The sequence below is a fragment of the Prinia subflava genome, chromosome 3 (genome assembly GCF_021018805.1).
Source record: "Prinia subflava isolate CZ2003 ecotype Zambia chromosome 3, Cam_Psub_1.2, whole genome shotgun sequence".
NCBI classification, from domain to species: Eukaryota; Metazoa; Chordata; class Aves; order Passeriformes; family Cisticolidae; genus Prinia; species Prinia subflava.
Window position 1 is genome coordinate 100,244,599 of NC_086249.1, and position 26,906 is coordinate 100,271,504.

Genomic DNA, 26,906 nt, shown 5'->3' on the forward strand with positions numbered 1-26,906 from the left:
TTTTACATTAGGAAATGTGCATTTCTTTGTATATAAAATGTAAACAGTGCTTGGTATTTTTGTGTAAGGTGTTTTTTACTGAATTGTGTTCCTTTTTTTTTGGAATATAAGATCTTGATCTGTTCAAACTTACTAAGATATCATGGGACTAATTATGAGTAGAGTGATGATATAAGTAAAGTTTTCATGCTTGTGATATATACATGTATAATGTGCATATCCACCTTTGTGCCTGTACTTTTTACTGAATTGTAACTCTGGATGTCTCTTAGACAGTACTGTTAATTGTCTCTTTGTTTTGCTCAAGATTTTTATTGAAGGATGGTCAGCTGTGGCTCTGTGCCCCTCAGGCGAAGCAAATATGGAAGTGTTTAGCTGAAAATGCGGTTTATCTTTGTGATCGCGAAGCCTGTTTTAAATGGTATTCCAAACTAATGGGGGATGAACCAGACTTAGACCCTGACATTAATAAGGACTTCTTTGAAAATAATGTGCTTCAGCTGGATCCTTCCCTATTAACAGAAAATGGAATGAAATGTTTTGAACGTTTCTTCAAAGCTGTGAACTGTCGAGAAGGAAAGCTAGTAGCAAAGAGACGAGCCTATATGATGGATGATCTGGAATTAATAGGATTAGACTACCTTTGGAGGGTGAGTTAATTGAAGGAAGCATCTGAAAGGTTAACTGCTAAGACTTTCTCAGTCTCTTTATGTTTTTAGGAACGTGTAATTTATTAGTAATGAACTGAAATTACAAAAATCTACTTTTTCCAACTAAATGCATAGCTTTTGACTCCACTATCTTCCCAGCAAGTATGCAAGTTGGTAATTTTGCACACTCATGTTTAATGGAAAGTTAATTGAAACATAAGTATATATATGTATGCACATGAAATTAAAATTTTGCCTATACTGTTGAAGAAGAAAAGATCTTTCTGGTGAATTATCTGTAGATTTCTCTTTTTTTCACTTGCACATTATAATTGAACTTTGTTTCATGGACTTCTTAAGCTATTCCATGGCATTCCTTCTAGTGTGGTAAAGTGGAGTGGTTCTAGATCAGACCAAGTGATCACTGGTCTGATTCTTCTCTTATACACAACCTTTTGGCTAAACAGGGTGGTTTTCTAGGATCTGTAGATTCCATATAACCACCTATTCTCTCTATATAGGTTGAAGCTTCCTGAAGTTTGCAAATCTGTTGATGAAAACCATCAGTATCTAAACTGTAACCTAATTTTTTCAGAGTATTTCTAGTTCTCAAAAGCTGCATTAGAGGCCACAGTGGTGCACTGCGACATGATTATCATGGCTGTGTGTTTCTAAAATGTGTACAGCAGCAGTCTTCAGTAATTTTGGTTGTGGCTTATTTTGAAGGGTTAGGTATTTTAATCCTGGTAATAATAGTTAAAACCAAAGTAGATCCCAATTTTAATACAGATAAGTTCACACGGTGTTTGTGAACAGTCCCCACCAAATGTTAACATGTTTTAGTTTTGGGAATCAACTTACTCTGATCAGCATGACAAAATTCATGAAGCTTCATTCAGCTCAGTACCCCACCAGGGTTGTCTGTAAAAGCAGCTGTCCGACCTGGTGACTAGTAATTAAAATTTAGATTATCAGGTTAGAAGAGTTAATTTGCTTGCCCCCCCTCCACCCATTCACAGCCATTTAAATACTTGAAAATTCTGTCTGGTGATGCAGATTGTTGAAGCATGAAGAAGTTGTTTTCTTATTCTCTGAAACATGAAAAAACTTTGAATATTTTGTGAACATGAACTTATAAACACTACTTTTACTCTGTTTATAGAACATCAACCTTTTCTGCCAACTCTGAACTTCAAAACTAGTTAATCATTATTTTTGCTCATATAAGCATCTTAAGTTGTATTGATTGTATTTTGTAATTAAGCATTTTAGTCCCTTTCAACTCATAAGACAATTAGACATACTATTGTGTTGAGATACTTATGTAGTAGTTTTGGTTTTCATTTTTACACCAGCAAGTTTTAAGAGATGCTAATGCTTTTTTTCAATTGTGCTAGGTTGTGATTCAGGGAAATGATGACATCGCAAACAGAGCAATAGACCTTCTTAAAGAGATCTATACTAATCTTGGCCCAAGGTTACAAGTTAATCAGGTAAGAAAAGGCAACAAGAAGACTGGAATAAAATTTTAAAATAGTCTTAAAAATCAGTGTGGTGATACTTTTATAGCTGAAAGATTTAAAAACAGGAAATAGTTTCTGTGTTTTGGAGAGTGAGTCCAACCATCAAATTCTGGGCAGATGCAGAACTAAAGTTTTTTCTCGTATTTGCAGACTGAACTCTCATTAATTTTTCATACTAAGTTCATCTGCTGTATTTGCTCTTGCCACAGAAGAAGTTAATGTTGTATGAGGGAAGCCCTTTGTTGCACTGCAAATTGTGGCACTTACTCATACGAGTGTGTTCAGTGGCTGGATCTGTGGGGTACTGTCACAAGCTAATGTAATCTCTTTTTTGTGGCATGTCCCTTAAAAAGGGTCACAGAGTTTCTATGTAATGGTCAAGCTGAGGTCTAGCAAATCAGATATTATCTCCCTGTATTAATATTTGCTGGCAGCTGTGGTTCAGTGGACAGAGAAGAGATACTGGGTTTCTGTAGGGTCATGGAAAGGGATGTCATCCACAGAAGTGGATCCTTGAGAACCTTGTGAAGTTCAACAAAGCCAAGTGCAAGGTCCTGCAGCTGGGTTGGGACAATCCCGGGCACAAATACAGCTAGGGGATGAACAGGTCAGGAGCACCCCTGCAGAGAAGACTTGGGGGTGTTGGTTGACAAGAAGCCTAACATGCATTGGCAGCCCAGAAAGCCACCTGTGTCCTGGGCTCCATCCACAGGACCATGGGCAGCAGCTCCAGAAGGGGGTTCTGCCCCTCCTGTCTGCTCTGGTGGGACTCCACCTGCAGTGCTGTGTCCAGCTCTGGGGCCCATAACCTGGGAAGGATGTGGAGCTGCTGGTGCCAGTCCAGAAGAGGCCATGAAAATAATTGAGGGGCTGGAGCACCTCTGCTGTGAAGACGTGGAGAAAAGCAGACTTCAGGAGACCATAGAGGTCTTCCAGTACTTACAGAGTGCTGCAAGAAAGATGGGCAGGGACTTTAGACAGGACAAGGGGAAAGCTTTAAACTGAAAGAAGGCAGATTTCAATTGGATATTGAGAAGAAATGATTCCTGTGAGGGTGTTGTGTCACTGGCACAGGTTGCCAGAGAAGCTGTGTGTGCCCCACCTTTGGAAGTGTTCAAGGCCAGGTTGGATGAGACTCTGGACAACCTGGCCTCATGGAAGGTGTTACCCATGGCAAGGAGATGGGAACTGGATAATCTCTTAGGCCCCTTCCAACCCAAACCATTCTGTAATTATGTGACTGCACAAATTTAGTGGAGGAATATTGTCCTTTGGACAGTCTCCAGTTGATAACTTGCCAGGTGTATTTCTTAAAACTCTGATATTCTACTTGTCTTCAAAAACACTTTCATAATCTTCAGAGCTGCCAGTGTGCGAGGCCCTGCACAATTGCTCTAGGTGGTGTATTCACAACCATTCAAGCTCTATCTTCCTGCAGTGGCAGATGGCTGGAGGCTTCTGTCTTGCTGTAGGTACTAAGCACACATTCATTTGTCCATCTGCACATGCTTAGCTCTGAAACTTCCAGAAGTGTTGGATTTACATGCACCCAAGAATTCTTTAACATAGTCTGAGAAGAGGAGGAATTGAAAGTCCAGTTCAGTGTTCTCTGTCCAGACTTTCGCTTTTTCTATTTGCATACAATAGAGTTACAGCTGCTGATGGCGTGAGATTATTGAAGTGCACACTAAATTAGAGCTGTTTATTGATGCGAGTTGCTGGAATAAAACAGCTTTCTTGAGTAACTTACCTGTTTTGGTTTGGGGGATTTTTTTCTCTACCATTTGGTCATCCTTCTGAGAAGATGGATTCTAATATGTCTTGTAATTACACCAATTTCTTAATGTAATTAGGTAGTGATTCATGAAGACTTCATTCAGTCCTGTTTTGATCGTCTGAAAGCCTCCTATGATACATTATGTGTGTTGGATGGAGATAAAGACAGTATCAATTGTGCAAGACAAGAAGCAATAAGGATGGTGAGAGTGTTGACTGTTTTAAGAGAGTATATAAATGAATGTGACAGTGATTACCACGAAGAGAGAACTATTCTACCTATGTCAAGGTATGTGTGAAAAAGCAGTATCATGATTTTGATTTCTGTTAAACTAAAATAGTACTATTATCCTTGAGAGTTTTACATTCTAAATGGTTTCTATTCAGGAAATGGTTTCACAGTGTTTCAGATTCCCTTTGCTTTGCTAATACACGAAACTGTGTTTAAAAAAAAAGTTTGAAAGATCAGGCAAATACAAGTATATATGAAAAGGAAAGCAGGCCTAAGAATAAACTTGGTGATTTTTTCTGTGACTCACACAACGTACCTTGAGGCTCAATTGTTTTGGGTTTAGTTCTTTATTTCAGATAATTACTTAAAAGCAGTACTGTTCTTTACATTAGCATTGGCAAAGCTTTTTTGTTTCTCAAGTCGTATTATAAAAAAAATTGTAAATATATATATTCACCTTCCAGAATTGTTTTCAGAGACCTCAGTCTTACTTCCCAAGATTCAATTTTTAATTATCTCTAAGTGAAATATTCTGTAAATTCCTCACAAGAAGAGGAAAAAAAGAACAGTACTTTGAAGTATATTTATTTTCTGTATAACTTCACTCTTCTTATACTTGTCCTTGAGTGAAAACTTAGCTTAAATTCTTTGTGTTTCTGTGGGTTTATAACATATTTTTAACTAACAGTTAATGTATTTTTAAACATGGTGGAGATTTTTTGTCCACTTACTTTAAATGCACTTTTTTTTCAAAAAAATGGAAGCAATTGGTACTTCTTCATAGTGTGTCAGTACTTTGCAGTGTTGCTACAGCTTTTTTACTGCATATATTGAGTGATTGATTACTCCTAATGAAGTTTTCTTGTTGGTTGTGGGTACATCTTCTTTTATATTTGGTTAGACTAATCTTTCACAGGCATTGTTAGCAAGGAGATATGAAGAGTTTTTGCCTTTTGTTACATGGGATTAGTGTGTTGGGCTTATCTGGGCACATCTTTCCTAATGAGCACCCCTGCTGTTCTGAGGAGTGTGATCACTGCTAATATTAAACAGTTTCTTCCTTTTTTGACCACTTTAAACTTTCTTAAAAGATTGTGATTTTAAAAACTGGAATTCCAGTGTAACACTTATAACAGTTTTTGACAGAAGGTATTAAGGCTTGGCAACCTGATAGCTTTTTCTGATCTTGGTGTGTTTGAAGCTTGAGTTGCTTTGCTAAAAGAGCAAAACGTTGTTGCCTGTCTGATTAAGCTTTGTTTGCACATTTTGATAGGAAGTTACAAGACAGAGAAAATATCTAAAACTTTATAAGAGACTTCTAAAATTTCTGTCAGAGTTCCTAACCTGACTGTAAATGTGACCATATGATGAATGCATTTGTACTGAGTAGCTTCTTGAAAGGGTCTATGTATGTTGTTGCCAGAGTTGCTGAGGCTTTCACAAAATCTTCCACTGGAAAATACCATGTAAAGATTTGATATTGAAATACCTGTCACAAAAAAATCCAGGAGGGAAAATAATTTATTTTGTGAGGGCAAAAATAACTTTTGCTGGTTTGTTTGTTTTCAGAGCTTTCCGTGGTAAACATATCACACTTGTAGTTCGTTTTCCAAACCAAGGGCGGCAGGTGGAAGATTTGGACATTTGGTCTCACACGAACGACACGATCGGCCAAGTGCGGCGCTGCATCCTCAATCGCATCAAAGCCAACAGTGCACACACGAAAGTAGAGCTGTTCATTGGGGGTGAGCTGGTGGATCCTGCAGATGACAGAAAATTAATTGGGCAGCTGAATCTTAAAGATAAAACGGTAAGTGTTGCAGGCTGGGTGTTTACATCAATTCAGATGTTCCATCCCTTTTGTAAATGCTTGAAAAACACCATGCACGGTGTCATTTATTTTTGTGAATAATTCCATCCTTCCTTCTTATATTATGCCATTAACATTCTATCAGTTGCTTATTTGGCAAAGAATCTTAATTTTTGGAGAGTATTAAAACTATGTTTGTGTTTTTCAGCTAATTACAGCTAAGCTTACACAGATAAATTCTAATATGCCCTCAAGTCCAGATAGTTCTTCTGACTCTTCAACTGGTTCTCCGGGCAACCACGGCAATCACTACAGTGATGGTCCAAATCCAGAAGTGGAAAGCTGTTTGCCTGGAGTGGTAAGCATTTTTTGAAATTAGCAGTTCAAACATGTTTTTTCTTACACTTTGTCTTTGGCTAATAATTTTTATGGGTCTTTTTTGTTGTTTTTCTTTTTATTATTTTGCTTATTTTAAGATCATGTCACTGCATCCTCGATACATCTCTTTTCTTTGGCAAGTTGCAGACTTGGGCAGTAGTCTAAATATGCCACCTCTTAGAGATGGAGCTCGTGTTCTTATGAAGCTCATGCCACCAGGTAAAACTTAACTTTGTTTTTTACTGTGTGCTTTGTTTTTTACTTTGTAATGTGCTGTATAATAATTTATCACCTTATACATAAAAGTGAAGATAGGGGAGCCTTTTATACTTTCTGGTAATTTATTGATACTGTAATTCATTACTGTTATCCTAATAAGGACTGTAAAAGATTTCCCAACTAGTTATTTCTTGCCTGCTATATGAAATTGCATAGTTAGCAGTTGGTACTGGAGTTCAGTGCCACAATGCAGTGAAAATGGGGATGATTGTATTTTCAAGTGGTTTTGTAGCATGGCTTTAATAGGATCACTTTTGACTGTAATAATCATTGGAGACCACTCTGTAGTCTGATTTTGTCTGTGAGTTTTGCAGCTGTTCTGACACACTTAAAATTTTTCAGATTTATAATTGTAAATAGTACTGGGTTGTTGCGGAGTAGCTTTGCTGCAAAATGCTTATAAGTTGTGTTTTTATTACAGATAACACTACGGTTGAGAAACTAAGAGCAATTTGTTTAGACCATGCAAAGCTTGGGGAAAGCAGCCTTAGTCCATCCCTTGATTCTCTGTTCTTTGGTCCTTCTGCCTCACAAGTGCTGTACCTAACAGAGGTTTGTGATGCTTTGCCTGTTCTTTAAAAATAATCAGTTCTCTGTGTGGCAGTCCTAATGTTATGGAGGCCTAAAGATCAAATTCTGGTTTGAAATTAACAATTGAAAATACTTAACAATTTACTGGCTTAAACATGTGGCCAGTGCTGTCAAAGCAGTACTTTTGTAGTATTGCAAAAAAATCTCCTGTTCAGTCATGTATATCCAGGCTGGTGCATTTCCATTAGATAACTCTGTATTTTCTTCTACAGGTAGTTTATGCCTTGTTAATGCCTGCCAGTGCACCTCTGGGAGAAGATGCCAGTGACTTCCAATACAACTTCCTGAAAAGTGGTGGTTTGCCTCTTGTGCTTAGCATGCTGACCAGAAATAACTTCCTGCCAAATGCAGATATGGAAACTCGAAGGGGTGCCTACCTTAATGCTCTAAAAATAGCCAAATTATTGCTAACAGCAATTGGATATGGCCACGTTCGAGCTGTGGCAGAAGCTTGTCAGCCAGTTGTGGAAGGCTCAAGTACAATTTCACCGGTAAGATAAATCTTCCTTGCTGCACATAGCAATGTGCTCTGTGTTTTATAATGTGTGCAGCAACATCTCTTTACTTTTCATTGGTAGTCTATTCTTTGAACGTGTTGCATATCAGGAACTCGTGGTACTTTTAGATAATGTTTTGCAATCCTAAAAAAGAGATCAACTTATTAAAGAAATCCTATTTCTTGGTGACTGTAAAAAGTTAGGTGTGAGATGCACTTGCTCTGTATATTTGCAGTGGTTTGCATGATTGAGAGTTCAGGTAACTTCTCATTTTAACCCTATTCATCCTTCTGGACAAAATGTCCAGCCCACAGCAGGGTAACCCCATCATGTGATGTGTGAGCAGCTGCCTCACAGGCTGGGCACAAAGGGTTGTAGTGAATGGTGACATCAGATTGGTGACCTGTCACAGGAGGGATTCTGCAGGGCTGCATCCTCAGCCCTGTGCTCTTCATCATCTTCATAAATGACCTGGATGCAGGACTGGAGAGGATACTGAGCAGGTTTGCAGATAACACAAAACTGGGAGGAGCTGTTGATTGCCTGGAGGGCAGAGAGGCCCTGCAGGGAGACCTTAACAAATTAGAGGAGTGGGCAATCGCCAACGATAGGGGGTTCAGCATGGGCTAGCACCAGATTGTGCACCTGGGATGGGGCAACCCTTGGATGTATGGACACACTGAGGAATGAGATGCTGGAAAAGTGACACAGAAAGGGACCTGGGTGTCCTGCTTGATGGCCAGTTGAATGTGAGCCAGCAATGGCTGGCAGCCAGGAGGGACATCCCTGTCCTGAGGGACATGAGGACATGGCCAGCCGGGCAAGGGAGGGGATTGTCCTGCTCTGCTCTGGGCTGGGGCAGCCTCACCTCCAGTGCTGGGGCAGTTCTGGGTGCCACGACATAAGAAGGGTGTGAGACTCTTAGAGAATGTCCAGAGGAGGGGACAGGGGTGGTGAAGGGCCTTGAGGGGAAGCTCTGTGAGGAGCAGCTGGGGACACTTGGTCTGTCCAGCCTGGAGGAGACTGAGGGGAGACCTCACTGCAGGTCCAGCTTCCTCCTGAGGGGAAGAGCAGGGGCAGGCACTGATCTCTGCTCTGTGCTGACACTGACAGGACCCAAGGGAATGGCCTGAAGTTGTGTCAGGGCAGGTTTAGGTTGGATATTAGAAAAAGATTCTTCTCCCAGAGGGTGTTTGGGCACTGAACAGGCTCCCCAGGGCAGTGGTCACAGCACCAGCCTGACAGAGCTTAAGAAACATTTGGTCAGTATTCTTGGGCACACTGTGTGACTCCTGGGGATGCTTCTGTGCCAGGCCAAGAGTGGGACTGTATGATCTTTGTGGGGCCTTTCCAGCTGAGCATATTCTGTGATAAATGGGAACTCCCCATTTGTGTGCTTCCATCCCAAATAGTTGCTTGATCTGTCAACCTATACTGAAGATTACATGGAGAGCCCCACTTCAGAGCACATTATTCCATAGTATTGACTAAGATCTATCTCTGAATCAGAGAAGTACACTCCCCTTAAATCTCTGTTCTGCTTAGCTGCATCTCTTGGAAGACACATAATTCATTCTTTTTCGAGTAAATCAGAACTCCTAATTATAAAGAAGTGAAGATCCCTTTTAATGTCTCATGTTAAAGTATAACAGGAATATATTAAGACAGACATGTTTGCCACCCTGTCTTTCATCTGTTTCAAGTAAGTGAATTTTACTGCCCTGTTTTCTTACATCAGTTATTGAAAGGGCAGTTTGGAACACACGTTGCATCACTTGAGTCTTGAAGTTTTGTTTCAAACAGTCTGACTTCTCAGGAGGTAGTAACATTCCACTATTTAGAGTTGCAAACATCTGATTTAATAATAACTGATTTGTTGGAAAAAGCATGGTTGTTCTTGCTGTCACCATCATCCTCTTTGAAGGACTTTGGTATTTTTATTCCCCTGATTTGCAGGTGAGATTTGTTAAAACCTTTCATTTCTCTTACCTAAAGCATAAATACCAAAGCATAACTTTCTGTCTTGGCTTTCCATCAGTATTTAGGAGAAGGAGGCAGCCAAGGTTATGTCTCTGTAATTTTTCAGTTATTGGTCTGTTGCTGTCACTAGTACCTTTAAAACTTTCTTCCTTGTTTTCATAGAAGGTTGAATTAGTAAATAAGTGTTGTGTTACACAGAACTGATTTACCCCATACATATTGCTGTTGATCACTTCCAGTAGCATCCTGTAGCCGATTGACTGGAAGCTCTGTGAGTCTTCAGTGGAGGCTCTGTAGCTTTGCTCCCTGAATCAAGTGTCTTAGTGAAGCTGACAAAACAGGGGATGTGACCAGCACCAGACCTTACACAGCAGCCTCAGTTTGTCTTTTGAGCAGCATTTGAGATGGGCTTTTTGAATGAACTGGTACAGGAAAATGAAGAAACTCTTCTCTTTTAACTTGTAACCACAGCACACCATCTTTTGTTTGTCTGTGAGAAGGAAACAACCATTTCAGGTTTTGTCAAAACTGTGGAGCTCTGGCAGATTAAGGAGAGGAATCTCAAACCAGTACAAAAAAGATAAAAACTTGTCTTGCTGTTTCTGTTTTGAAAATATTATAAAAAACAGGAGGGAAATTTCAAACAGAATTCTTCAAGAGTAACATCTCAAATGTTTAAAGTACTTCAGTATAACAAAACTGCAGCTGTATTCTGTCTGGACACTCTTACCTAATCCAGAGGGAGACCCAGTGTTTTACCAAACCCTTTCTTTCCCACATCTACTGAAAGGGAAGGAGACATTGTAACAGAAAATAGTTCTGTTAATTTGAAGTAATCTGATCAATAAACAAGCCCCCAAACCTAGTAAGTTTTGAGCAAGTACCTTTCCTTTTAACTGCTTGTACTCTGTGATCGTACACTGCAGAGTAGTGTTGTCTTCAGATGTGATGGTGTCTGTTTGAAAATGAGGAGGTTTATTTATGTTGGCCTTTGCGCTAAGGAGTTTCTCCTTACAAGTTCTTACCTACTTCTACCAAACCTTTCCAAGTAACTTTAGATCTTCATATCTTTTTGCTTTTTATTCCCATGTAAAAGTAAGTATGAGAAATACTTTCTTCCAGATAAACCAGGCTACGCATGACCAGGCAGTGGTGCTACAAAATGCCCTACAAAACATTCCTAATCCAACTTCAGAATGCATGCTGAGAAATGTAGCAATACGTCTTGCACAGCAAATATCTGATGAGGTTGGTGAATTCCTTTCTGTATCACCTTTTTCCTTATGGTGTCTTTTCTAATTTTTTAATCCTTGAATTTGTTGTTTTGTAAGACACAGATTTTCCTTCTAAAGGGATTTAGGTAATAGTCATATGAAAGAGAAAAATCTCAAATCATTATCAGTGTAGCTTTATATATTGCAGATGGATTAATGACACAAATGAAAACCTCAGTAAGGGTAAACAGGGATCCTTTGTGCTTTGGAAAGGTAGTGATCTCATGTGCATGGTGTGGCCAAAGCCCATTTGGATCTGGAATCAGGAGTCATGTTAGTGAACACGTTAGTGAATTCAGCAGGAGTTAAAATCACAACTGCTTTAACTTCCTCTTCCTCATGCATCTGGACCCCTCGGTTTCCAGGGTGGAAGCCATAAATACAGTGTTTCTGTACTGTGTAACGTATCTGCAAAACTATTTCCAAAACATTTCTGAGATACCTAGATAGAAGATATTGTATTCTCATCCTGGTGTTGACGAGTGCACTATCCCTTGAGAGCAAAGAGCAGTGTCTGCAGAAAGCACAATGTGCTGCACTGCAACACTGAGCCATCTGCCTTCCATCAGTGGTGGTTTTGCATCCATAGGTGTAGAGTCAGCCAGTTGAACTCTGATTTAATCAGATTTCTTCTATGGAAGAAATATATTGGGGATGAGATGTGAGGAAAGGTTTTGTAATTCTGCCTTTGTCTTTCTTGGAGGCCTGCTAATAAATAAACTGTTTTTATTTCACCAAGCACATCAAAACAAAAGAAATCTTAATGTATTTAACAGTATTGCTGTGGAAGATTTGTCTGTAATTTTCTGAAATTATGAATTCTGCTGTAGATGTAAATCTCATATGGATTGTAGTTAGCCTTTGAAAAGTTTTTTTATCATTTTCTTGTTTCGATGGTCAAAGACTCTTTTCAATGGGTCTCACAATTTAAAAAAAAATTCACCTGACATAGTTTCCATATGCCAGAGAGAAGATTTCAGCACAGAGAGAAATCATTCACCTTTTAAAAAAAACGTTAATACCTAAAGATTTTGAAATTACGAGATAAATAAAACCCTGTTATTTTTCTGGTGTTGCTGTAAGGTTGCTTTGCTTGTGACAAAGATAAAATGCCTTTTATTTTGTTTTTGTGAATACTGCTAATGTTCATATCAGTACAAGAATGCATATTGTTCAGGTTTCCTGATGCAGATACCTAACTAGCTCAGCTTCTTAGAGTCCCCTTTTTTTATTGTCTGAGCATTAGAAAAATGAAACTTGAAATCCTTGAGAACTGTCTGCCTTCTGCTTTTAGAGATTACCTATTTTTTGGACAATTCTGTTTTGAATATAGACTTCAGATAAGTTTGGTAGTTTTTTTGAAAATTGATGTGAACTGTAAATAATAGCAGTTGTATTATGTTTTGTGAAGTGTGCATATCAGTAGAAACTACTGGATGTTAACTCAGGCCATGCACAAAGTACTGAAGAGTGACTCTGCATTCATTTAATACATCTAATAATCTTATTCATGTTCAACCCTCTGTGTCTGGAACATGGAGCAATCCCTTTATGTAATGATCACATACTTGATAACATCAGTGTGTTCAAGCTGGCTATCAGCTAGCACAGCATGGGGAGAAACCCGAAAAGAAGTTCAACTTTTTACATTGCTTAAGAGGCTGGCTGCCTTCCAGATAGATGCTTGGTGATTTCTTGGGGTTTTTTTCCTAAATAAGGAAGGTTTTAGCATTGAAATTGGTAGTTTCTGCTAAGCCTTAGAATCAGAGTTGCCTACATCCTACTTTAAAAAATGAAAATTTACATAAGTGAAATACAAATACTCTTCAAAATACATCAATCTGTTTTCTATTTAAGGAAAAAAAATCTTTGTTTTAACATTTTAAATCTTAATTTTTCTGTGAAATACATTTGTGGAATTTAGAATCCATTGTAATGTTATTTGCAGCTGTATTTTAATGTTACTTTAGTTAACGTCTCTTTTTTTTCAGGCTTCAAAATACATCCCTGACATCTGTGTTATCAGGGCAGTACAAAAAATTGTTTGGGCATCAGGTTGTGGGTCAGTTCAGCTGGTTTTCAGCTCGAATGAGGAAATTAGTAAAATCTATGAAAAGGTAAGAATTCCTGAACAACTACTTTTCTGTATAAGTGTTTCTGTACAAAAGGGAATAAACTGACCTGGTCAGGCTTAGAGTGTGATAAGCTTTTAGGTGGATACAATCATGTATCTAGTACATGTCATAACACAGCTTAATTTTCTATTCCAAATTCCTTTTCTTAGTAAGTGTTGAATTGTAACTTGAATCTGGTGTCAGTTCAAAAATGCACCAGTTCTGTGACTGCTGTAACATGTCTTCAGCCCAGTTAGATTCTGCATCTAAATAAGCAATAAGCATTTCCTGCAATGCTAATTTGTCTAGTCTTCAAACTTAAAAGGTCTGTTCTACAGAAGTGATGCAAAGCATATGTGCAGTCTAGAATGAGAAGAGCAAAGTGATGTGAGAAGCATTGGAAAAAAAAAAGATTTAATTGCTAATTCTGTATGGCTTTTCTTCTTTTATTCATGGTTTCACATGTGGTTTGCACAAATAATTTGGAGTTGGGAGTTCTGTATTCAGTAGATTATCACACATCTTGTGTTTAAGTAATGTTGCTTACAGTTACAGGAAATAACAGTATGGATTTGGACAGTGATTTTTAAAAATCTTTTTTTTGTCTGGTAAAGTCAGGTTTAGTACTCACCAATACTTGCTGGAGAGTAAAAGAAAAAGGAATATGTAGAAAGGCTTAATTTTTGGTGTATTTGCTGTTGTGTTTAAAGAATCAATTGAAAGAAGAATATTTGCTTCAGCAAAATGCAACACCTCTCCATTAGCTTTCATAGGGTTATAATGGCATCTGCCTCTATTGCTGTGAGCATGACTTAATGAAATAGATTGGGGGTTTAGATGATACTTGCATATCATCTTGATACTTGCATATAAAACATGGTTTAGTTCATGTGGCAGTCTAGGCACACCAAGATAAGCTCATCTATCTATACATAGATTGCTTTAAGAGCAGTAGTGCACTAGAGAAAGTATACCTAAAAGAAAACAGATCTAAAGGTGCTTTTTTAACATTCTTCTGGGGGAAAAATGTACAATTAAGTTCTGCAAAAATACTTCGAGGTAATGGAAGTTTGAAAAGAGGTGAAATTTAAGCTGTGCATTATTGATCATCCTTCACATGATTTTGTGGGTTTTTCATTTTTTTTTTCTTTTTATTCTTATTGACATATGGACATCTGTAATAAATGGCAGCTGCATTTGGTTTCTGCTATATAAAAGGGAGATAAAAATTGAAGGGAAAAATTGGAAATTCAAAAGAGGAAGGAATTGCAGGAGTAATAAGAAGGGGAAATAAAGTACCCTTTATTAATATAACATTAAAAGAGAGGAAAGTATCCTAAAAACAGAGGAGTATCACAAAAGAAAAGACACAGTTTAAGTGAATCGTATCTGATTATAGATTATAGGAAGTAGTTTTTATGATGGCTTTATAAGGATGGAATATAACAGTGTACAGACCCCTGAGCTCTGGATGCCTGAGTGCAGAGAAGTACTTTATTGAGTATAAAATGCTCTTTGCCTTTCTCCTGGGTCCCTGCAGTGTGCAGAAATAACTTTCTAACCAGAGCTTCAGTGCAGAGCAGGTGCAGTTCTGGACTTGCTGAAGGCATTCTGTGTTTGCTCTCTGGTCTCCAGTTGTGTCAGAACTGCCACATTCTCCTGCTGCTGTGCAGTGACTGCCTCTGATTTTTTAGTTGCTGTGCTTATACAAAATAGTGTTTGTTGCCAGAGTGAGGCGTAGTTTGACCTGTTCACAATTAGTTCTCTCCTCTGCATTGTAAACCCTTCTTTCTGCCTAATTAATCTTGATACCTTTCCACATATAAAACAAATATTTAATGCCTCTAGTTAATGTATCTAACCTGCACTCATGATTTATAAATGATATATTGAGACTGGCTTACATTCAGTTTCTTTGGAACTTCTTGAATATAATTACTTCTAGATGGAGGACAGAGTTTGCCATTATTCTCAAAGTATTTATTTTGAAAAAATGTATCAGAATCAACTCAATTAATTCAAAAGTTTAGTTTAAGATAAAGTAACCTATACACCAACTAGCAGTAATATTATTTTCTATGTCAAAAATCACCGCAGAAGCTATGTTTAAAACTTGAACAGCTCTTTCATGTTTCTGAAAAATGGCAAAGTGATTTATAAATTCTTGCAGTATTAAAAAACTTTTGGTCAAATAAGGTGTGAATGTTAAAGCCTTGTAAAACTGAACTGATGAATTAATTATACAGCAATATAGTCTTTCTCTGTTTAAGTAGTAAGCTTTAAATTCCATGTTTTGAGTGATAAAGAAAAACAAAATCCCAAACAAACAAAACCCCAGATGCAAACCAAGAAAAACCGCCCAGCAGTACTGAGGTAACTGTTGCCCACAAGCTTCCTACAGAACCTCTGTGTCCAGAAGTTCACCCTTGGAATCCTGTGAGAAGCACAATTCTCAGGTCACCCCTGAGACACAGTGACCTGAGTGCATAAAATACCCTGCACTGATAATCACTTATGTACAAAGCTGTGCTTTGTGTTTGTGTTCAGTGATATACCTTGGAGCCAGGTGGGTTTCTTGGGATTGTTTTCTGTTCCTACTTCGTGCACTCTTGTTTGTTTTCACAGACAAATGCAGGAAATGAGCCAGACATGGAAGATGAGCAAGTTTGCTGTGAAGCACTGGAGGTGATGACCCTGTGCTTTGCTTTGATCCCAACGGCACTGGATGCACTCAGTAAAGAGAAAGCATGGCAGACATTTATTATTGATTTGCTATTGCACTGTCACAGCAAGTAAGTTTTGATCACATCTGTTATTTCACAGTGCAAAATGAATATAAAGCCTAAATGCAGAGCAATGGCTTCAACCCATCTGAAATTGTGATGTGAAGTGCTGGGGTGGGTGTTTTCAGAAACCATCCAGGTGGAAAGTTGTTATATGTTGTTAAACTTGGTTGTCAGTGCTTTGATCTGTTACTAAAGAGTTAATTTTTTTTTTAAGATACTGTTGTTTCATGAATATTCTAACTTTTGATTGAGAAATGACAGAGATCCAAAAGTAGCAGTGTCTTAAGCCTTTCAGTATGTTTTAAAGGAGTCAGATTATGATGCTCTCAGATGAATGGGGTCAGAATTTGAGCAGAATTTGTGGTTTGGGGTTTTTGACCTTTCTAGATAAAACAGGTTGAAAAGTCTCATGTTTAGGAATATTTACCCTAACAAAAGGGTCAATAGTGTCATCAGAGCATCTCTTTACAGTGAACTCTTTGCACACCATTTTCACACGTTGGTGAAACTGTGGAGGGTTACCAGAAATACCACAATCTTTATTAGTTTGCAGCCTGTGGTATAGGATGGTGAATTTTCAGTTTCACTGAAGCTTGCTTGTATGACTCATTGTATGGAAAAATAGTTCATACTGTCAGTACAAGAAGCTACCACTGAGCTCTTTCCTCTCATATGACTGTAAAAGTTGTGATAAATATGATAATCTCACTTAGAATGATGCAACTGTTCATTGTTACAAGATAGAACAGCATAAACACGAGTGCAAACAGAAGACTGCTTTGTAAATGAAGATGAAGTTGAACTAAGCTGTTAAAAAGTTCCTCTTCTGAATTAATGTGGAAACAAATCAGTGTTTGCAGTGCAGAGAAAGTTTAGCAAGCACCAGACAGAACTCTGAATATTCTTCCACAACTATTGTTCTCTAATCTCCTATGCTCAGTCAGACAACAATGTGAGCAAAAATATGCACGTGAGAAAATACTTTTGGTGCACCATAAAAGACAAAGATGACCAAGTTCAGGTCTCACAAATAGGATCTTTCTAGAAAAGATCAGATGGGTTGTTTGATTTTTAGAGTTTGAGATTGGGACTTCTGTTTCCTCAGAGCATGACCATTCTGCCACTAAACTGAGAAACAGGATGCAGAATGTTTAATACTAAATGCTGGAGCAGTTCTTCCCCTCCAGGATAATTGATTTCATAGGGGTGTCCTCTGAATGCAGGACTGGCTGAGTTAAGAGGAGATAGTCCTGAATAATCCTAGAACCCAGAAATATTCTGCTGATTTCTGCAAAGTGTTTGGTGGCCACACGTATGTGGCCCAAACAAAAATTCTTTGTGCTGATGTAAAGCAATGGCACTCACACCCACTGAAGAGACTGTCGTGTATTAACTGAACAGAAACCTGTGTCCTGGAGTTCTCACTAGGGCAGGACTCAGGCTGCCAGGCTTACAGGAGGTGCTTGACCTCCAGCTGTTCCTCCTGCTGAGTGTGAGTTTACTGTGCAGCTCATGTCCCATGTGCCAGCCCTGTACTGTCATCCTGTGTCTAAAACAGCACGAGATGCCTGTGCTCAGGCACCTGCATCCCTCTGATGATTCCTGAAGAGCTCTTAGATTGGTACAGCTTCACAGAAGTGTAATACTTGTGTTCAAACACTTCAGACTCCTCAGAAACATCAGTGTGAGGCGTGTCACGCTGGTCACATTTCTCACTGTAGGAAGATACCACCTTTATCTATTTTGCTCTGCCTTCAAGTGCACAGAGCTGAGAAGTGAGAGTCCATGTGATGTGTCTCAAGCAGTTGAAGGGTTGTGTCTTAAAATATCTTAGTGAGATGTTCTACAAAAACGTCAGCTCAGCAATCAGACCCCATCAAATGTCAATTATTGTTAAGAACAAAACAAACCAGCCCCAGCCCACAGTCTGCTGCAACTCAGAGCGGAGTAGGAGAACTTGCAAAGATCAGGGAAGTGTGACAAGGAAGATGAAAGCTCTGCAGTGACTTCCATCTGAGGAACAGCTGAATAGCTGGGGGCACTTCATACTGGAGGAGAGATGAATGGTGGGAGGAGAATGCTACAGAGACCCTTAAAATCAGAAGTAGCAAAGAGAGAACAAATGAAGAGCTGTGTTTCTTTGTATAAGAGCTTCTCAAGTGTAACATTTCAGCAGTGCAAACCTTCAGTTTGGAAATGGTTTGAGGGGTTCTTTCATGAACTTGTCCAGTGAGGGCTATGAAATACTGCTCTTGGTAGTCTTCTTGAACCACAGATTGTTAAAAAGCTGAGAGAACATTCTGGAGAAGTGTAACTTCATGATTCCTTCTTCTTGTGCACTTTGCTTTGTGCATGGTAGCAGAGATGGGTGCTCAGCCAGGGGCATCTTAGCTCTGACCTCAAGGTCATCCCTGCGTGGCTTTGAAATCCCAGTTAACCACACATGAAAAAGCTCTGAAGGGAATAGGATTCTTTGGTGTGCTTTCCAGCCTGACTCCATGGGCACAAAACAAGGACAGGCACACCAAGCAGACACTGCAAAACTCAGTTTTTCGTATGTTGAGATACTTTCATGGAATCATTCATTCAGCATTCATTTGTGGTCTCTTCCCACATAAAAAGAGTTATTCCTAACAGTTTTTACAAGGTATGCTGCTCAGACAATTAATCCTACAACTTGAAAGAAAAGGGTTTGCCTTAATTGTTTTTTGTATTTTATATTGAAGCTTATCTATTCCTGCATTGCTCTAGTGATTAGATTAGGTTCTGAGGTGTAAAATTCCCTTTAATTATAGCCACTTGAATTTTCAGGAGGGTCATCATCTCTCACATCTTACTAATGACAAATTTTGATCACTTCAAAGATACTCAGCAAACTGCTGCAGTGACACATAAAAACTGTTTTATTGGAGTAGTTCTGGTTTGTCTTATCAGGTACAACTGATGCTTGATTAGAAAAAAAATTATTTACGATTGCAAATTGTTGTGTTATGAGTATTTGCTGTCAGTTGCAAAGGTTAGGTGTTTCTACATTTCTTTTATCTTTAAATATTTGATTTGTGGAACAGGTTTTGTAATGTAATTCATGCAGCTGAAATTTCACTGCAAGGAGAAATAATATGGTGGGTAGTGAATAATTAAACTATTCCTTTTCTTACATTATATTCAGTTTTAGAAAATGGCATTTAGCAGATAAACACAAATTTAATAATGTCCTGTTTGGATAGGGAGATTGAATTTAATGTTTCTATTCAATTATTTCTAGAACCGTTCGTCAGATGGCACAGGAGCAATTCTTTTTAATGGCTACCAGGTGTTGCATGGGACAGAGACCTCTCCTTTTCTTCATTACCCTGCTGTTTACTGTTCTAGGGGTAAGTTTTCAGAGATAAAGGCTTCAGTGTGGGAGTGTCCATAAAAAGTAATAGGACACAATACCTGCAAGAAAAGACAAAGTGCTGTTAATAACAGTCACTAAAATATAGATTGCTTCTGACCTACAGGCAAGCAGCACAGATGATTTCCATTTGAGCTAGATCAGAGAAAAGAGGCTCTTGCATTTTCTGATAAGAACATAAACAATAGACTTTAATGTCTGCATTTGATCTTTGGTGATTGCTAACCTTTAAGTAAAAATCATTAGCAGTTTAGAGATACACCTACAGTTAGTAACTTCTCCTACTGGTCCTGCCAGGGCTTTTCAGCTCCCCATGCTCGTGGCTCTCTTGAACATTTGACCAAAAGTTTTGATTTGGTTTTCTTTTTCCCATTCAGGTATAGAAATTGCTGCTAAAATAGTTGAGAAGTCATTCCTTAGCAGCTAAAACTTCTAAAAAGCTAAAAATTACCTTACACTTGTTTTCTTTTGTGTTTACTGTGAGATTTAGAAGAAACACATTGGTTTTGCACTGTAAGTAGAAGCATGTATAAATTCTCATTTGCTTTTGGTTTACACAGAGCACTGCAAGAGAGAGAGCTAAGCATTCTGGAGACTACTTCACCCTCTTAAGACATCTTCTTAACTATGCTTACAACAGTAATATTAATGTACCCAATGCTGAAGTTCTTCTCAATAATGAGATTGACTGGCTTAAGAGAATCAGGGTAAGTTTCAGGATCAGTTTATTCCTGATAATTAGGGTTTTGCTGCTTTTGTTGTAAACTGCAGGTCTGCACTTAACGTTTGGTATTTGGAGTGCTGTAACTTTCTCTTAAATGGCAGGATGAAGTAAAAAGAACAGGGGAAACAGGTGTTGAAGAAACGATCTTAGAGGGTCACCTTGGAGTAACAAAAGAGCTGTTAGCATTCCAGACACCTGAGAAGAAATACCATATTGGTTGTGAAAAAGGAGGTGCTAATCTCATTAAAGTAAGTTCAAGTTTCTTGACCTCTGGAGGGGATTTGTTTTGTCTTTGTAAGGTTTTAGGGGTTTGGGGGGGTGGGAAATGGATTTTTGGGGGTTTTTTGTTGTTTGTTTTTACCTATAAAAAAGCTTCACATCTTGTGGTCTGTATCCATAAAAATGCTTTTGATTGAAGTTTAATGTTTTCTTTAAAAATAATTTTTAAAACTGCATATTGCATTTATAAAGTGTATTTAACATTCTCATTCTTAGTGTATTCCAGTACTTGACAAATATCACACAAAGACAGTGAGGTAAATACAGGATAGGTCCTGTACAGAACTGCTTTCCTTCATTACCCCTGTAATGGCTTTCCTGCACATGTTCTTAATTAGTGCTATTAATGCTTAGGGCAGGTTTGAACAAATGCATCACATCTGAGCATCTCTTTAATCAGACATGTTTTCTTTGTACTTCTCATATTGTAGAGCAGGAGTGTTGGTTTTTCAGCACTAATTGATAAAGAGCTTTGTAGACAATACTGGTTTTGCAAAAGAAATTTTTTTACCAATCAAGAACAGTACCAATTTATTTTTAACTTTCAGTGGGGAGGTGGGTTTGCAGGGAATCACTTCAGAATGGAGTTCTGCTCTAAATTTAAAAGCTCATTATGGTGTTGGTCTCAATTTTTACTCTTGATTGGTTTTGGGGTTTTTTTGGGTTTTTTGGGGATTTTTTGTGGGTTTTTTGAGGGGGTTTTTTGGGGGGTTGTTTGTGGTTTTTTGGTTTTGTTTGGGGTTGTTTGTTTGTTTGTTTGTTTGTTTGTTTTTGTTTTTGAAGTACCCCTCTGGTTCTCAGACATTCATTTATGTAATAACCTTTACTCTCTTATGAAATAATTCCCATTTTAACAGGTGATTTATTGTCTTTTTTTTTCCAGGAGTTGATAGATGATTTCATCTTCCCAGCATCCAATGTTTATCTACAATACATGAGAAATGGAGAATTGCCTGCTGAGCAGGCCATACCAGTGTGCAGCTCACCAGCCACTATTAATGCTGGCTTTGAGCTTCTCGTTGCACTCGCAGTTGGATGTGTGCGAAATCTCAAACAGATAGTAGACACCTTGACTGAAATGTATTACATAGGTACAGCAATCACTAGTATGTAATACTTTTAATTATCTATTTTCTACTCTTTAATGTCTATATCTTGTGTAGGTTTTGTTTATATTATCTGCTGAACCAAATGCTGAGGTTTTTAGTTCGTAGTTTGTTTGTGGCTACTTTTAGTGTTGCAAAATTAGTTTGGCAGCATAACCTTTATTTGTTTTCCTTCATGCAGTAAATGTACTGACTTGCATTCTATGGTTGCATCCAAATTCCAGCCCCAGTCACTTGGAGAGCTTGACCCTTCCTGTCCCGATCTCTGATTGTTCCCTTTGTCCATACCAGCTCTCAGGAATCTCTTTCTGTCTGTATCTTTTACTTCTGTCTCCTCATTTCAGGCTCTTGCTAACCAAACCCAGAGCCTCACCAGGTACCTTCAGCTTAGTTTCAGAGCCAGTCTCTTGGTTGCTCACCTGATTTGTCATCATTGTCCACACACAGACACAGGTCCTCTGTCCTGCTTCTCAGTTCTGAACTCATTCTCTGCTTGCCATAGTCCTTTTTCAGGCTCCATTTTGGCCCTGTCTCAGCACAACTTTGCACTGAAAGAACTTCCTCCCTCTCACTGGAGAAAGATTGTAGTGATTGCAGCCCATTCAAAAACTTGCAAACTTCAAAAGCCAGTAGTCAAGTGAAACTTGAGCTGATTTTCACAAGGATGGCAAAAGGCTTGTTTTTAGGACAGATTATTGTTGTCATAAAAAAGCATTTCTTAAAAATGATTGAGCAGCAGCATATTTTCTCCAGCCCTAAAGGGACACTGAAACCATTCTGCTGCAATATCAACAGGGGAAGGGAAAAAAAAACAACAACCACCAAACAAAATCCAAACACCATCAAACCAAGGAAACCCAAGCTCACATGGTGAGAAAGGCTGGGAGAGTTGGGATTGTTCAGCCTGGAGAAGGGAAGCCTCCAGGGGTACCTTATTGTGACCTTCAGTACTTGAATGTGGCTTATAGGAAAGATGGAGAAAAGGTTTTGTACCAGGGCCTGTAATTACAGGACAAGAGGCAACGATTTTAAACTGAGAGTAGATTTAGATTGGACACAAGGAAGAAATTCTTCACTATGAGAATGCTGAGACACTGGAACAGGTTGTCCAGCTGTGGATACCTCCTCCCTGCAAGTGTTCCAGGCCAGATTGGATGGGGCCCTGAGCAATCTGGTCTAGTGGAAGATACCCTGGCTCATGGCAGGGAGTTGGACTAGATGACCTTTAAAGGTTCTTCCAACCCAAACCATTGTGTGATATAACAGAATGTTTAAACTCACTGAGTTTAACAAAACCATAAGCAGCTAAAAAGAGTATCCAAAACTGAAAATTGTCCACTACCTCTCAGAGGTGGCAGTGCTACTTGCTTGAATGGTGCTATCAGTGAATCACTTGAAGTTTTTCAGTCTCTTCCTGTTCAGTTCCCTCTCAGATTAATAAATTAAAATGGCAGCTTTATGGTTTTCCCCTCTGCCTCATCCTTCTTTCTTCACCCTTTTTTATTGGGAAGTAGTGTATTTCTTATCACCTCACAATTAGGTGGATTTCATGGCATTCCTTTCCATTCAAGTGTTTGATAAGCACCATAGAACACTGGATCTCTGTGATGTGTCAGAAGAGAGAACACATGTATGAACTGTGCATGCTCTGAGATTCATATACCAAATCTGCATATAAGTAAATATTTATGCTCTCTTATATCAGATCTTTCTGTGTTAAAACTACAGAAAAACAGGTTAGCTTAGGTAATCATAAATGTACTTGAAGAGATGTGAGGGCCCTGGGAGAGAAGACTCAGGAGGAAAATATATATATCAAGTTATATAGATAGCATTTGCTAAAACTGTTTCGCATCCTGGCAAGAAAAAATGAGGCTGAAGTGAAATACTATAGTTTTTTTAAGGATTGTAATTTTTTGAGAGTATTATAATTTTTGAAAGGCTTATAAATTGATTATATATTCTATATTCAGCTAAATTCTTCAGCTAAGAAACTTGCTGGTATTGAAGAAAGGCTTCTGTTTCATTTATGAATTGACTAAATTTTTACCTGGCTGCCTCTTTAGTTATGCAGTAGAAGATAATGTTACAATGTTAAGATTACAGATAGAACTGCCCTTCATAAAAGTTGTGTTAATTTTAGCAATTGAAGTCTTCTGATGGAACATTGTTTTTTATTAAATTGCAATACAGACTAATAATGATTTTATGCAACTGCCCTTTGTACTGCATTGATGTCCTCTTTTATTTTATAACGAAACAGTTCCCTGACCACGTTGTGCTGTTCTCTCTTAGCTTGTGAAGCTCTCACAGAATGGGAATATCTGCCACCTGTTGGGCCTCGGCCACCAAAGGGATTTGTGGGACTGAAAAATGCTGGTGCCACTTGTTACATGAATTCTGTCATTCAGCAGCTGTACATGATTCCAGCCATCAGGAATGGGATTCTTGCAATTGAAGGCACAGGCAGTGATGTAGATGATGACATGTCTGGGGATGAAAAGCAGGACAACGAGGTAAATTTAATTATATAAAATTACCTAATCTTTAAATTGTAATTTTTTTTTAATGAAAACGTTATAATAAATTTCAGTTAGTAATCAATCCCTTTGATTTCCACTGATATCTGTGGGGAAAATAGGATAATATTTCATATTTGATTTCACTGCCAGAGGGGGACTTCAGAAGATCCAAATGACAGGGTTTGCAGAATTCCTCCTCAAGCATTTCTGCTGGAAAGCACTGCACCTTATTTCTGCCACCACAACTTTGTTAATGCAAACAAAGACAGTATTTGGGTTTTCAGCTGAGTATGAAACACCTTGGATTGTCAAATTAAACAAGGGGTAAAACTAACTACGAGACAGCTACATATGAAAGTGAATTGCACAAATGTTCTGCTTTTCAGAGCAATGTTGACCCACGAGATGATGTGTTTGGTTATCCACATCAGTATGAAGACAAACCAGCACTGAGCAAAACTGAAGATAGAAAAGAGTACAATATTGGAGTTTTGAGGCATCTCCAAGTCATTTTTGGCCATTTAGCAGCCTCCAGGCTACAGTACTATGTACCAAGAGGGTTTTGGAAACAGTTTAGGTAAGTAGAAAATTGAGTATTGATGTTTGTTCACTGGATCATTGAAATGCAAAAAAACTAATCATAGTAGAATGGCAATGATGTAAAGTGTAAATTAGAAGAAGTTGTGCAGCTTTATCTGCCTTTTCACCTTTCTGTAGAAGTTTGTTAGTAAACTAAAGTTTACAGCAGAGTGGTTCTTTCGAATTTTAGTAGTTTTTGATAGTGAGACTTTAAATTAATTATGAAGTTATACCCAAGAGCTTGTTTTTACTTACCAGAAAGTGTCAGGGACAGAACAACAGTTGTATAGTACATCAAAAACAGTAGTTTGGCTCTTTAAGGAGGAGGGGTTAGGAGCTTGAATAATAATTTTTTCAAAAAGAAATTGTTGGCAAACAAAACAAAAAATATTTGACAAAATGTGCTTTTATTTTCAGACTCTGGGGTGAACCTGTAAATCTACGTGAACAGCACGATGCGTTAGAATTTTTTAATTCATTGGTGGACAGTTTAGATGAAGCTTTAAAAGCTTTGGGCCACCCAGCAATGTTAAGTAAAGTTTTAGGAGGGTCCTTTGCTGATCAGAAGATTTGTCAAGGATGCCCACATCGGTAAGTGTCGAAGATTTTAATCTTTTTTTATAGAAAAACAATCCATGTTTGTATCCTTACAAAAGTAATTTGAGTGAAGAGTGGACTTTTTGTATGGGTTTTTTAAGCCTATAGATTTTGCTGCCTCATTTTTCCTACAGTTGAACTTTCATTTGTCTGCAAGTACCTTGAAGTACTTAATCATTATTGCTTTTACTTCACAGATTGTATGTGAAGCATCGTGTATTGATAAAGGGAGGAAAAGTTTATGCTTTTTCATGTTAAAAGTGAAAACAATTGTAGGGAGCAAATGCAATGAAGAAAATTTTAGTACCTGGCCAACAATTTTTGCTGTCGTTGGTTTTTCATAAAGTGTGTTTAGAACTGAGCCAAGTAGGAATCTTCAGTTCCAATGAGTGAAACTGTTCATACTCACCATGTAACCTGTAATTAAGGACAAGTGTAGAAAATTCATCTTTTTCTTAAGGCTTCTGCAAATTCTCTTTATTTTGAAGGCTTTCCTTTAGCCTTCAGTTAGCAATTAAAATACTGGAAAAAACTAAACAAATGGATTTTATTTTGGTAATCTTTCAACTTCCATTGACCTAATGTATGAATAAGAAGATTTGTTAAGTGAACATCTTGGGTTTCATGGTTACAATGAGTGACTAGAAGTGAGTTGAAATACTGCAAGGTAAAATGGTAGCACTGATTTTACTTTGTATGCAATGAGTAATTAAATGGCAGATCCAGACCAGAAGCAGTGTGAGTTACCATTCATTCCTGATATTATGTGCTATCCTGAAGTATTTTCTGTGGATTTGGAACTCTACTGGATTTGCATAATGTTACTTATTAATGAAAATTAATAGTAATTTGATTGTAGTTTAGGGAGGAGAAAACTGATGGTAACTAAACTGTGGATTTGTGTAGGGCAAATTAACAGCCTTTCTATTTTTGTAAGTTATTTATTGGATGAATGAAAATTGCTGTTGGTTGAAGTGTTTCTAAATATTTATTTATTCAAGCCTTTGAATGCTTGATTGCATATCAGGAAAACAAGCCCTTCAGGGTTACACTTGAATAGATGCAGCTTTTTAAATTTATTCATCAGTTCTTTATCTTAAAAAACAAAAAGTTGTTTCCAGGATGTATCAACTGGTTGTCTCTCAAGCATGGCTGGTTTATTGCTAGAGATTTGTGTGTAGATTATATTTAGAACACTGTGTCAAAGCCAGTCATAAAAATTGAAAGAGATTTTATAGAGATGGTGATTCAGGAGTTTTAAGACAGAAAATGAAAAGGCTTTTTCTTTGGTTTTTTGCTGATTTGGCATGTGTTTCGAACTGTTGTCTTTAGGTGTGATACAGGTTTGTGTTTATCAGTCTAATTCCTGACCATAAAAATATATTGTGTAGATACTGTAATGTAACTGTAGGAAAACTGCAGTATAAAAGAGTTTAGTTCTTTTACTGCTTACACACTGTAGCACGTGTAAAACATAAAAAGTTAAACACATTCCCACCTCCCTCATACATTTACCTGTTCATTGCTAGGTACGAGTGTGAGGAATCCTTCACAACTCTGAATGTAGATATAAGGAATCACCAAAACCTTCTTGATTCTTTGGAACAGTACGTCAAAGGAGATTTATTGGAAGGTGCAAATGCCTATCATTGTGAAAAATGCAACAAAAAGGTAATGATTCCTTATATATTAAATTTGTGTACTACTGTGATGTTACAGCTGTACTAAGTTCAGTCTTAATTCATGTTTGGGGAGAAAAATCATGCTTTCATTACTCAGTTTGGTATTTGGTGAGAGTATATGAATGGAAAT

At 37.9% G+C, this 26,906-nt stretch overlaps 1 protein-coding gene across 2 annotated transcripts in view; it reads left to right on the top strand.

The window, feature by feature from the left end:
• The window catches only part of USP9X (ubiquitin specific peptidase 9 X-linked), a 96,785-nt gene that overhangs the window by 54,388 nt on the left and 15,491 nt on the right, over window positions 1-26,906 (top strand). Inside the window, exons 16-34 of one of the 2 annotated variants that reach the window (XM_063393033.1) lie at window positions 308-650; window positions 2,048-2,143; window positions 4,027-4,238; window positions 5,751-5,991; window positions 6,200-6,349; window positions 6,468-6,588; window positions 7,070-7,200; window positions 7,452-7,730; window positions 10,839-10,964; window positions 12,982-13,107; window positions 15,730-15,896; window positions 19,156-19,264; window positions 19,848-19,994; window positions 20,113-20,259; window positions 21,174-21,381; window positions 23,692-23,912; window positions 24,305-24,495; window positions 24,915-25,088; window positions 26,624-26,765. In XM_063393033.1, the coding sequence (XP_063249103.1) occupies window positions 308-650; window positions 2,048-2,143; window positions 4,027-4,238; window positions 5,751-5,991; window positions 6,200-6,349; window positions 6,468-6,588; window positions 7,070-7,200; window positions 7,452-7,730; window positions 10,839-10,964; window positions 12,982-13,107; window positions 15,730-15,896; window positions 19,156-19,264; window positions 19,848-19,994; window positions 20,113-20,259; window positions 21,174-21,381; window positions 23,692-23,912; window positions 24,305-24,495; window positions 24,915-25,088; window positions 26,624-26,765 (3,331 nt within the window). Of the gene's footprint in view, window positions 1-307; window positions 651-2,047; window positions 2,144-4,026; window positions 4,239-5,750; window positions 5,992-6,199; window positions 6,350-6,467; window positions 6,589-7,069; window positions 7,201-7,451; window positions 7,731-10,838; window positions 10,965-12,981; window positions 13,108-15,729; window positions 15,897-19,155; window positions 19,265-19,847; window positions 19,995-20,112; window positions 20,260-21,173; window positions 21,397-23,691; window positions 23,913-24,304; window positions 24,496-24,914; window positions 25,089-26,623; window positions 26,766-26,906 lie in introns of both variants that reach the window. The other variant, XM_063393032.1, reaches the window with a different exon arrangement.